At 40.1% G+C, this 13,370-nt stretch overlaps 1 protein-coding gene across 10 annotated transcripts; it reads right to left on the minus strand.

The window, feature by feature from the left end:
• Positions 1-1,513: 1,513 nt before the first annotated feature.
• Positions 1,514-12,860, minus strand: LOC111267100 (uncharacterized). Of its 10 annotated transcripts, none has more exons than XM_022845123.2 (6): positions 12,105-12,860; positions 11,540-11,644; positions 6,856-7,139; positions 3,873-4,129; positions 2,348-2,473; positions 1,514-2,197 (listed from the first exon to the last, which is right to left on the minus strand). In XM_022845123.2, the coding sequence occupies exons 1-6, from the start codon at positions 12,109-12,111 to the stop codon at positions 1,975-1,977; spliced, it is 1,002 nt and encodes a 333-aa protein (XP_022700858.1). In that variant the 5' UTR covers positions 12,112-12,860; the 3' UTR covers positions 1,514-1,974. The 10 variants fall into 10 exon arrangements, with proteins under 10 accessions (XP_022700858.1, XP_022700868.1, XP_022700885.1 ...); XM_022845133.2 differs by having other exon boundaries at positions 6,856-7,127; positions 12,105-12,857; XM_022845150.2 differs by having other exon boundaries at positions 6,856-7,156; positions 11,550-11,644; positions 12,105-12,852.
• Between the last annotated feature and the right edge of the window lie 510 nt (positions 12,861-13,370).

Here is a 13,370-nt window from a genome sequence, read left to right on the forward strand (position 1 = left end):
AGCCATAGCATCGCTGGAAATATGTCAGAGTCATCTGGCCTACTTAGAAGCGATCGATGACTCTTATCCCACGAGCAGGGGTATAAGGGCTTCCGCCTTTGACGAAATACGTAACAGGCGAATATTGACTGGCAGTGGGTTACAGAAGCTAGATAACATGCACGAACGCTAATTATATTCATAACGTTTATTTACCCTTGGTGGTGATAATTCAACATCATAACTATAAATAAAATATATGATACAGCATCTCGCAGAATCGATGGTGATTCTTCATTGATATCCTGCTTGATTCGTAACATTCATAAGCTCAAAAGTTGCGGCACAGACACTGGCCCTACGAGGCCAACGTATGAGGTCCCTAAATGAGGACACTAGGAACACTATTGGAATGACGATTACTAGGCAGTTCCCTGTTGCATGGTATTTATCATAATTCCTCCCACATCTATTGCAAACACATCCCTCGTTAAATTCGTGAAAGTGCGTGTGTGCACCTAATTTGTGGTAGAAACCATTATCCCTTATCGTTACTTTTGTTTAAAAGTTTGCCGTCTGTTTTGCGAACTCTTGTTACCACCTTCTGAAACACTTGGTGAACGCATCGATGTCCGAAAGTCTAAACGGAGGTCGTCGATGATTAATGTAACTTCAACAAGCAAATAAAGTAATCGGTGTCCTGACGTATGGTGAACGCTCTTCAAGAAGGGGGCCTTCATTCAGACGGTTCCGTAATTCCCTACTATATGATTCTCGCAAATTATATTTATTACTATCGAGGCTTATTCGATTTCAAATAGATGGGCACTGTTGAAGGGAACACCGTTTGGAGCTTTCGATATTTTTTTCTGCATCGCGCCAGATAAAATTTGGGCCACTCAAAAATAAGAATAGCTGAAAATAAGAGAAGTTGTTGACTTACCCTTAAGAAGGGATCCGACAAGAAATAGAGTAGCACGCCAAGATTTAGAATTTTCCTTATGTTTTGTTTTTAAGACTGTATAAATAAAAGAAAAAGATATTTCATTGGGATTCTTTTATAGGTTGATAGTCTTTCATTCAAGATAGCCATCATTTACCGCTTTAATTGCAGCTTTAATTCGTAACCTAAACTACTAACTGGTGACTTTCAAAGTATCTTTTCTCTATCCCCAAACACTGAAAACACTTAACATCGCGTCACACGACACTGATAAGTGGAACCTGATTAGAATGTCGCTTACTGAACTAAAAATTCTGCCGAAATCCAATTTTGAACTGAGCGTTTTAAAAATTCAAAAAAACTAATCAATGTAAAAGGTGAAAAAAGTTTAAGTTAGGATTAAACATTAGACAATAATAATAGTCTACGCGGTATAGACACGGTAAGAGAACTATCCTTAGCTGCAAAAAAAGGTGGTTTTAATAACTTAATATTAGATATACTTGTATGATTGCCTGGAAATATTAAACAGCGTAGGTCACAGATGTAACCAAAGGTTGTCGCCCTTCTAGTCTCCGTTGACACAACACATTTCGTTTGGATGATAAGATTTTTTATTAGCAAGAAGATTACCGTATGGAAAATTTATAATCTATTGCATTTCACCTCCATAGGATGCACTGTTTCAGTAGAGATAAAAGTAAGTATTTATTAATTTTTAATAAAAATAAAACCACTGCCAAACAGGCTTAAACCTACCCTAAGAAAGGAACATGCACTAATCCCACAGTATATTTTTAACTTTCAATGTAATCATATCAATGTAAGTCTAAAAATACAGATGACTTCTATTTTAGTACCCAGTTAACTTAAATATTACATGCTAACATAACTAGCCTTAGTTAGGAACTCGTGTTAGCTACTAATTCGAACGAATCATATACATTATAATTTGCAATTTCGAAACATCAATGTACGCGAACGGACTGTATAAACGTTCCTAGTTTTGAAAATTAATAGGAAATAATTTCAGTTCCTAGATGTCATACAGATTATTTTAAAATAACAGCGACGGGCCTGTCCTCGGATATATTACAAGCCCCCATGCGAATCCTGGCAAATCCATTTTCACCCCACTTGGTACCCCAGGAATTCTTGATAATCCAGTAAGATCCTTCAGCATCATCAGATACTCTATATCCCACTAAAACAACGGCATGATCGGGAACCGTACCGCATTGCGTAATTATGCCTCCACCGTAATGTTTGAAGTCCCTATAATATATTCCATGCAAAAAACCTAATGTATAATATATTACATTGCAAGGATAGTCGTAAACAATGGCCCGAGCCGTTTCCGTGACACCATAGTGACATGACATTAAGATTTACTATAGTTTCTGCAGAATCGCAGATGATACTTACGAGTCACCTACACTGATAGCGACAGATACTGGGCCCATTTTTCGCAAGATTTGCATGAGAGCCTCGTCACTTCCATCGGACTCTACCACACCTGCGCGCAGGGATACAGTCTGGGCCTTTTCGACACTGCATTGAAAGGTAGAATATCATGAAATTAGAACCAACATTGCTTAACAAGAGAAGCCCTGTTACACGATGCTTTTTGGAACTATATATATATATATATATATTTATACATATATAGTCACTTTAAGCGTTTATGCTGATCTCACTAGGTGCATTATGATTAAATTTCGTCCTTCTGCATTAAGAAAAAATCAATTTAGGCGCAGTGCATGGCCTCATTGCTCTCATCATATCAGTAAGCGCTGTTATCGTAGCGGTTCTCGTCGGATTCGGGTATAATGTGAAATGTGTAAAACATAACCCTTATATACATAGCATCATTATTGAATTGAACGAATGGCGTCGAGTGCCAGAATATAAAACTACACATAAACGTACATTTATTTACAATAAACAGCGTTCAGTGAATTAATCTTCGACGGTCATGATGAACGGCTAGGTATCCCAATACTTCATTTGTGACTCCTTTGACGAGTCGAAAAACCACATGTTTTTATAGCGTACGTATCAGCTTGTAGCAGATCATTGTAAATGTAACGCCCATTATGAAGCGCTCTATAATAAATACGTTTACTATTGACGTACGCATATGGACGTTGACGTAGAACATTCGCTTATTTGGCGAATTTTATTATTAGCAAGTTAAAAAGGCCGCGGTGGCTCGCCTTCCTCGCATTCGAATGAGTATGATGGCCTTAACTTTCCAACAGCCATTATCAGTGTGTGTAATCGGGATAAATGTACGGCTGTACGACACCTTAAAAAACGCCGACTACAGTACCGACTGCAGTATCTGTTATAATCTTCGTATCATAGCCCTTCGCCTGCTGTTTTTTCGTAATGATCCATACGATGTTATGGTGCATGGGTGTATTGCTCAAAATATCACACGACGATTGTGATTATGTTCTCGCTAATAGATATCAAGGAGGATGCAATACGATTATCGATAATAATAATACCAATAAACTTATTGTTCAGTTGCACCCTCATGCGCCATGATTGGCCGTACTACAGAAGACTAAACCAATTGGATAGCAATGATTTGCTCGGTGTACGAAAACGAGCCCAGGAACACCGACGTATTCACGAACGCTTTGGACAAGTCATACATGTACGAGCAAGTAAATTTATATCGCGTTTTGCCGTTTCGTCAGACGTGTCCACGAAGTGAGTTACGTGGCCAATGACAAAATATGCGGGCTGCTCGTCAGTGCTTTCACTGTTGCTTCTAGATGTCAAACCCCTACATTTATTTCATTTGCTTCGGTAACGGCCAGAAAAAAACAAACGATACTTGATAACCGTTAATGCAGATTATTCTCCAAGTTACCGCTAGTACTTCCAAGAAGTCCCACGGTTATACGATGAAATCAAAAGGAAATTATGTGGAACTTACATGTTGCAATGCTGCAGTCTGTTGTGATAGCGATAATTCGTCTGACTAACAAATTGCTTTGTTTTTGCGTACAGCAGGACGTAGTACGGATGCCCTCCATGGCAGCCACGGTTCATGCGAACATCATAACGGCTGAACGTACAGTCAATTCCCTGCTGTTCAGAGAAATCCGTTGTTTTACCAAACTTTCTCAGAAACGCTGATCCGAGCACCGACAAGGCCGTGAAAGCGTAACATGCGCCACACTCCTTCTGATTCTGAAATGCGAATGATTACTGTGCATCTTAATTACCTGCTGACTATGAAGGCACTAAACCTAGTCTACGATTTCTTAAGAGAATAAGGACGATCTGTACATCCCCAGCAGCGTCGACATTGTTGTGCAGATTAGCTAGGCATCAACATGCGTTCGTTTTGAGATACGTCGATACTCCATTGCGCAAAAAGCGTCACATGTCACACGGGCGTCATAGAACAAGTTAAATAAGACCATCAATAACGGCAAGAAAGGCAGCCCCTCGGCCAAGCACAGCAATAACCTTACGTCTCGTAGAGTAGCTCACACCAGGCTAACTTGCCCCGATGTTCCTGCAAGATCACATTAACAACTTACTTGCCGCCTGCTCGCGCACTGGAGCCAAGACCTCTTTACGTACTGAACAATACGCGCGAACAATACGAAGAATACTTACTATTACTGATTCCGAAGAATGAAAACGCCTTAATAAAGCAAACGTAGTAGCGAGCGGTAGCAAAATATAGTATCTTTTCTAACCTTCTTGTATATCGGCTGACCCCATATCTCAACACAAAAGAGTACTTGCAGAGGAGTAATATGGATTTCGTGTTCAACAATCAATATTGTTGGCACGCGATGCCTTAGATCTACTTCGAGAAATCATCGCAAAAGGTCGTTTCGTATGTAACATTTTTGTCGACTTCCGCACCCCGTTCGACTCGGAGTAGAGTGCTCGAGAATCTATCGCTCTACAAGCCAATGTTCTACGCTTTCTAAAGGCTGACATGCAAGCCAATGGAAGAGTGATAGACGTCGGAGCAACGGAACATCGATCGACCACACAAACACGGATAAGTCTGCTTTCGCCTGCTGTCACTCGTGTCCCATTTGTTGCATACGCGTGATATACTAGCCCAAGCGCTGAGTCGAGTTTCGAGTGCCCGTTGAAGAGAGAACTTGAAGAGTGCTAGTATTAGCATCCTCGACCGAAAAAGCTATGAAAACTCTCGCTGACAGATACGGTTCAGATCCAGGTTAGGCTAATTCAGATGCGAGTTGCACCTAGAGCCTCTCACGGAATACAGCTGTTCTAGGAGAAGCTTCCGACTATGCACTTTGTATCTTTTGTAGAGGGTTAAACCCACCTTCTTGAAACGAGTTATACGGCTGCCTCCAGGGTGAAGACATCCAACGTGGACACTAGTGCGCTTAATGGCAAACGTGCAGCTCTCTGTAACTCTGTAGGCCATTCTTTCTACCAGAGATACCTCCATATTGCCAGTTCATTAAAAATTTCGAAGACAAAATGTCCGAGCTTGATTCTAACATGTATAACATTGAAGCAATGAATAGTTCAGAATAGAGACAAGAATCAGTCGCCAGTTATACGCTGTTACGAGGATTATGGTTGTCGCGATCCTACCGATAAGTGTTTTTGTAAATACTGTGATTTGCTATGCCCTTAAAATCACGCTGAGGACTGAAGTATGACGATATGGCTGACGAAGTTAACACCAATTTAAGGCTTTTAACCGTCTTAAGTGTTAGTGTCTTAGTTGCAATTACTGTTTATTAAATTGGCAATTAAATTATTTATTTTATAACCTAATGAGAAAATAAAGCTTTAATCAATTTAGAAAAATGTAAACTTACAGGTCCCATTTAAATTATTAGCAGCTAAGTATGCGCTTCACAACAATAGTTGGTCTTGCTAGTTTTTTTTCGAAAGTTTGTGACAATTACGTATCATTAAGCAGTAGATATTAGAAAGCCCTAATTGCTGAGAAACGTATGTGCAAAAGTGTGATGCTAAACGAAGGTTCGTTCCCACCGCTAAGGTTACCACACTTAAAGACACTACAACTTTCTAAGCCTGCTATCGAACTAAAGGAGTTCAAATTCAAAATCAGATAAAAAGATTTTGTTACATAGTTTATTTGCAGCATAAATTAGTTGGGACCATTTATCTATCCATTATACTTCTAGCACTATTGCATTGGGCAGTGTTTAGGTTCGAGCACAAAATGCACGTTCTCTTTCCTTTTTACTTCCTCTCGGTTTATTTGCGTAACAAATAAAACTTCAACCTTTCAAAACGACGCTTCGATTCTCTCTGGCGTTGGGCCGAAACCAACCAATGCAACCCGTGATGATATCTGTGCCGCGTACAACGGGGATACTACGAGTCGGGACGCTGCTCGGAGTTTGCTAGATGGAATCTGAATCCTAAAGGGCATTTGAAGCCGGTAAAACCCTTAATCGTTCTGAAGGCATTTGGCACTAGTTCGCAAGATGTCTTTAGAAAGGTTGTCCTACTATGGTTTTTTTCCTGTTGATTACAACTGGTTCGTGTACTATTCGTTTTCTAAGTATAGCTATTGCTAATGCTGTTCCAAACAACCACCTCTCCACAAAAGGTTACCTTGAGTCCGGTCTCGCTAGTATTTGTTGCATGCCGTCCCTTTCGCTAACAGCCTCATTCTCACGAAACAGAAACGCTCGCAAAATGAACTGGAGGATATTATAATATATCTATCATTTGGCCTGTCAGCAAATATTTCGAAAATTGAACATAGTCCTCTAAAAATGCTTGATCAACGTGACCTCGAACAGTTCAATGACCTCACTCCGATGCGTCCTTGAAGTTAGCGAAAGTTAAGTTTCTATTTCGATCTTGCAGATCGCACCCAGTGACACACGACACCGAGCACAAGTATTATAAATAAAAGATGTTGCCGTACTCACTTTTACTGGAGTCACTAGTCCTTGCTCAGCGTAGTTGAGGTACTCCTCAGCTGTTCTCTTTGTTGGCCTTTTTCTAAATGGTATTACGCGCGTAATTTTTTGCGGAATATAGCCTGTCCTCATCCGCTGGAACTCCTCGCCGCTAAGAAGGCTCTCAGGATAAAATCGTAACGCTACAGATGAGTTTGGGCTAGCATTATTTGACCTTATCATGGCATTTAATTGGTTAAAACGTAAATGACGTTCGTAACATAGCGATTGTCGTTGATTTCCTGAAGTGAAAGCTGTCAAGCATTGTAATCTTCGTCAAATTTCGAAAGGTTACAAAGATACGTTAGAGTTTGGAATGGAAATAACAGAACAACGAACACACAGTGAGGTTAAACTACAAACGTATGCTTCCTTACTATCAAATGGATGGTTTTTGCGATAAAAAATAGACAAAATGCGGTTTGGGCACTACTGCATAAACACACGCATTTATCCAAAGAGATCTGGAATAAAGGAAGTTGACTCACCATGAAACTTATAATCGAAAAAAAGACTTGTTAAACTTTGGTAAAGCTTACCAGAGTGACAGAAACAAACGACGCCCAGAAGCTAGGTTGACAGGGTTGCTGGGAGATAACAACTTTACCGCTAACAAAAAGTAGCTCATCTGGGCTGGTGGGAAATCCAGTATTCACCTCGGCTTAGTGATCCAACGACTCTAGCCACTTCCCCCAAACAGTTTGTAGGACTATTAATTGACGAGCAAGGTTAAGTTGAGTATAAGAGAGGAATTACAAATGAGGAACTAGCGATTTCAGCGAAATAAAGTTTATCCTTCGAATTCAGGTTTCACACCTATTGGCCCACGGTAGGTAAACATTACTTTTTAAGCTCGATCCTGAGCGACTGACATTACTTAAACCGACTCAAAAGCAAATTGATAAAACTCTGACGAACGTTACTGAATGCAGCGGACCGATCAGGTCAATAATTACAGTTGCCACTAGTCGAGTATCGCCACTAAATAACAGATACTTGTCTAAAAGCAAAGGAAAAATGATATAGAACTTATCGAAAAACCTTGGACCGCTATCGCGCATAGGAAATTCCTTGTTTAATCAGAGTTGCTTGACGCTTGAGGTACGTCAAACCGCTGACACTGTATAGGGGTGTTATTACGCGCAAATAAATTAGCAGCTAGATGTGCCACGATTGTAGCACCAGCCTTAAAAGTGGATTAGAAGAATCTGTAAGCACTAAGAGAATCGCTACCATTTTCAGCCTTAAAAACATCGTGGACCATGGATTTTTGCCTGCTTTGCTTGAAACTCGAAATTGGCGGTAGATTATCATAGGCATCAAAATTTAGATAGATTCATAAACCACCAACAATGTACCTCTTTCCATTGCCAACGTCGTTTATGCACATCTCAGAATTTTTTCTTTGTTCGATTGAGCATATCGCGCGTAAGGTACGTGTAAGTTCACAAAGAGTTTATCCAGCCACTATCAACTACACACGCTTAACATCTATGTTAACACAAAGTTTCTTAGTAAATAGCCATAAGAGTAATGACGATATTAAGCGGCACCTTGCGTCGTCAGACCATGCGAATACATGCGTGCCTAAAAAGCATATGTGTTTTTTTCTAATAAATTGTTCACGGTTGTAATACCGAAAGAAATCAAGATAAATAACAGAAATGATTGCCTAACTGCGACACTACCCGAAAAGGAGCTTTAGCTACTATGTAACGATTTTGATGGAATATTACTCAGCTAAAAGTAAACGCGAAATTAAGCCCTTCATTATATGATGTCTGTTATGCTAAGTTATATGATGTTTGCTAAACATCATTATATCGTAATACGCTTATTATTTGTAACCTGGCGTATGTCTATGTTTCTGTTCGTCATGTTGGATTAGGTCAATAAGGCGACACCGCTACGTGGGCCCCGAGTTCTCACAGTGAGGCAGGACAAACATTTACAATGATGCCCCAAAAATGAAGTTTACTTTTTTACGAATATGTATCTGATGCCTCTCGTGTGTAGCTAGTTTAATCAATTCAACGGTGCTATGTATCTATCTATGCATGCCAACAACATATTTAGCGATGCGCAAGAATGAAATCTGACAAAATCTGCAACACTCACCGAGTTCTTTGCAAAGGTACCGTTTGGCTATTTTAAGTTCTTCATTAAAATTTTCTTTAAGATTTTTTAGGTCCGCTTGACCATTACTGGCCGTCAGGATGATGCTGGTTGATAGAGCCAAAACAGCACTTGACATAAACCACATGGTAAATAAATCCTGTGCAAAGAATTTCCAGGCAATATCGATGAATTTACTAAAACTGCTTAATAACAGCAAGTTGTATTGAGCGCCAAAAAACAGATTTTAAAAAATATTATCTATTACTTGATAGCTAAATTAGTAAGCTATCAAGAACTAGAGACTGGCGACAATCATGTAACCTAGGTACTCCAAAGTAGTGTTTTCCAATGATAAGGCAAAATGACTCTAGAGCTTCACGCACCTTACAATGAGCATAGAAGAGGACAGTTGTAAACTTGAGCAACTCTAATGGGTAAAAGGATGATTTGAGATGAGTAGAGAGGGGGATCTGCCAGCACGCGATAAGCTAGGCATGAACATTAAAGTTGAAAACAGGATACGTATAACCGCCAATGCCGATACGCTAGGTCAATGCAGTTTTTTTTTTTTTTTTTTTTCTTTTTTTTTTTACTTGCCAACTGCGCTTACAAGCTAACACGCAACGAATGTGTGAGATAATTTATATGAGAACTATCGCGACAGGCTATACGCTATCTCCCTTTGGTAACGTATTGGTTATAGCAGCCCACTAAACTGTTGCCCCATCGTTACCTTATTTTGCTATTTTTATAGGTTAATTACAGTTTCAGTAACTACTTCATAAAATGCTCACTCAATGGAACCATTCTTCCACCAGTTTTTGATAAATTCGCGAAATCATAGTAATAAACTGAGCTTAGGCATAATTTTAAGTTTCAGAAATATCCCACATTCGGACTTTGTCTGAATGAAGTAGGATTCACTTCAAGTACCGTCTAGTTGATTAGGTAAAAATCGACTTGGGCATACTATGCGTACGTATAATGGAAGTAAGTTACGCAGAAGTTTGGTCAGTCTCTCACCTTTACAAACACAAACAAAGCATATGATACTATTGCTATGAGGTAAATGTGTTAAAAAAAATTGACTGATTGTTCTGTCTACACAAAACTAATAACCTTAACAAAAAGGTATCAGAAACACAAAGAAAACATTTTTTATCCTGCAACGATGCACCTTGCGCAGGCTGATTGACCTATTCGCAAACGACCGGTGTGCCTTGTTAAGCCAATTGAAAGAAAATCTAGTGCAGCATTGAAGTACTGCAAGAGACAGATGCTAATTACGCTCATCCTACGAAATATAGTTTCTAAATCGGATGAATTTCATAAATATTGCCTAGCTGGAAAGGAAAATGTTCTCTAGAAAGGTCTCGTATTAATGTTGTTTGTTGTACAGTAAGATATTTGCCGGATTTTTCTCTGTATATATATTCGATCGATTTTGCTCCAGGCAAAGCTACAACAGATTTCAATGATGATGTTGTAATGGTCACTGTAGAATAGAATGTTTTACCGGGAGGGATGTTGCCAGATTTTCTTTTTTACCAATTCTCTTTTTTTTTCCGGTCGCTGAAAATCAGAGCGTAATTCAATGTGCGATCCATCCCGCCTCGGTGTTTCGCACCCCGAGAGTTTTTCGTATTTTGACCGGTTGTTCAAAGCAGAGATTGCAGCACTGTCTTTCGGCTACTTCCAGGACAAGAAATATTGGTCGGTACTAAACCATTCCCTGAGATTTACCTACCGATTTCGTTTCCGCTTGGACACTTTTTCCTATCTCTAAACAGCGTATTCACCACAAAGCCGTACAGCCGGTCACTTTCGCGGAGATATTTTTGAGGAAGCTGTACTATGTCGAACTCTGTGCGCCTATTTAAGACTCGCCACCAAAATTCTAAGGCCAGCCGTGGAAAAAGGCAACACTAATACGGCTAGTTAGACACAGACAAGTGGAGTGCGAAAAAAGCAATATAGATCTAGTTGCACACCTGTCACAGTGACCTCTATACGCATTCAGAGGCCCTTTTTGGAGCACGACACGAGGCGAATCACCAAAGAAGAACGACCAAGTCACTAGGTGAATTTTAGCTGGTGGATGAAGTCCGTGCGAAAACGGAAGCGGTCAATCCCACAACAAGAACAAAAAAAAAAAAAAATAAATAAAAGCTCAAGATCGTTTAGAAAGAGATCCTGTCAGAGCATCTAACCGGAAGATGCTAGGAAAAGCTGTGTCTGTTTTACAAGATTAGGAGCCCAAAGTCGCTGAATCTATTGGCATATGTGAGCAATTTCCTAGAATGATATAGCATACCACGAGTCGCAATTTCACCATTTTTTCTGAAATCAATTGATTTTAGTAGGGGTCATAGTCAAACCTTATTTGGAGACAGTGGCGGTGCAACCTGGTTAAGGTCCGCTGCATTTAGGTAACATTTAGGTTAGAAGAGAAGCTTCACCATGACGTTTAACCCATGCACCTTATCCGGTAAATCTTCAAAAGGAACCGAGAATAGGCGAGGACTAGAATTATCACCTTGGAGTACCTTCGTAGGTTCTGTGAACGCCGACAGCTTCGAGAGTCCATCATGGACTGTCACAGTGTTCTCCTGGGGTACTGTAGCTATTGATTTGGGCACGTCTACAAAAACACCAACATCACCAGCAACGGAAGTGCTTTAGACGATGCTTATTAGCACCTTAGGACGAAGTCAAGGGCGGTGTGGTAACCTCTAAATACTGCAAAAGTATATTGCAGAAGGTCACTTATGCTTCGTCTGACCTCCGCAGGCAACATCCTGTATAAGGCGATAGCCGAATGATCTTTTATGAACCTTAATTCTATATAGCACATCCAAAATGCGTGTTGAAAACGTTCGCTCAATTTATCTTCTTCTGAATCTAGGAGCCAAATAGGCTTTACACATAATAATACTGCGTAATAATACTACTACTAATAATAATACTTAATAATAATAATAATATTAAACGCTACCGCTGAAAGGAGCCACTGCAGCGGAAAGAGAAAAAACAATACCTCTGTATTCGTGAAAAAGTTCCCTATCTTGTGTCTTAAAACAAAGTATTAGTAAATTGCTTACGTGTCATATAGTCCCACCAGATTTCACCAGCCACTTAGGATTCCGTGTGAACGAGCCAATCAGTATGATTGGATGGAACGGTCAGTCTTACAATCCCAATTGGGCATCCTCTAAATATTTCACTATTTTATAAAGAAAACAGATATTTTTGAGCAGCATATAAATTTGGACAGCACAATTGAATTCTATTAAATAGTTAAAATTTTTAAAAACGGGATGATTTACGGATTCTGCCTTTTGCTCACTGCGATAGAGCAACGGACTTGCCCGCAACTTAGCCTCTATTTCCGCGGATTAACAGCTGTTCCAGCAGTTAACACCCCGTGCTGGCTTGACGGCCCTGGCTGTTATCAGTTTGCACCACCAAAGGAAGAAAGCCACCTTCTGTGAATGTATTCTCGTCCAGCAGAAAGAGATTTGTCGTTTGAAACTCTCCAACAATATCTGCCACCGTAAATGATTTCTCGCGTGCCCCCTTTGCCGATCCGGGGATGTCATAGATTGAAATCCTTCTGGCGTAACAAAAACCTGTTTAGCTGTGTCAGGTCAAGCTTTAAGACTGCTACGTCTAAGAGTTTTAATAGCTTATTCGAGCGGCGGAACAGATGTAACGATGTCAACGCTGCTTTTTAGAGCTAACTAAACTCGATCTCACTTGGATTCTCTTGTTGCGAAAGCTTTGTTCAAATGAATGATTTCGACTAGCTCTACACTAACGAAGATGCTGCCTGTTGTGTTCCTCAATGATGCACGGTACTTTTTGGTCACGTCGATTGACAATGGCTAGACATGAAACGATTGGCGGCTTCTACTGCCGATGACGGAATGACGGTAGCGTAACGGTAGGAACAAGCCAAACTACTCTCATAACTATTCTCCTGCTCTCTCTCTCTCTCTCTCTCTCTCTCTCTCTCTCTCTCTCTCTCTCGAGTTGCTAGCAAAATAGGATTCAGTCTTACATTGACGTTTTTTTATGTTTTGCAAAATTGTATGGCTCCACCAAAGTGCTTAGGTTGTCGAAAAAGACTTTGACCGCTTTCTTATTAAAGTTCAATACGCGCCCAAAGGACATCTTTTCGAATTGTCGTAAAGACGAGACAAGCGTGCCGTGATATGAAGGCTATTATCCAATCGTTTTCTGTGCACTGGTCGCGATACCGATTGTCCGGTACAGTTTACGCTCAGTTGCCAACAAATTCGCACGCAGCTAGTTTTGCCTCGAGCATGATTCAATCTCGAATGATTCTTGCGTACTAGGCAAATTGA

This window comes from Varroa jacobsoni, unplaced genomic scaffold, assembly GCF_002532875.2.
Source record: "Varroa jacobsoni isolate VJ856 unplaced genomic scaffold, vjacob_1.0 scaffold_121, whole genome shotgun sequence".
In the NCBI taxonomy this organism is placed as follows: Eukaryota; Metazoa; Arthropoda; class Arachnida; order Mesostigmata; family Varroidae; genus Varroa; species Varroa jacobsoni.

Coding starts and splice junctions, on each gene's coding strand:
- LOC111267100 (XM_022845110.2), bottom strand. CDS start 9,148: ATGTGGTTTATGTCAAGTGCTGTTTTGGCTCTATCAACCAGCATCATC. Junction 4,130..6,855: donor GACTAGTGACTCCAGTAAAA/GTGAGTACGGCA, acceptor TTCGCATTTCAG/AATCAGAAGGAGTGTGGCGC. Junction 2,198..2,347: donor GCTATCAGTGTAGGTGACTC/GTAAGTATCATC, acceptor AATATATTATAG/GGACTTCAAACATTACGGTG.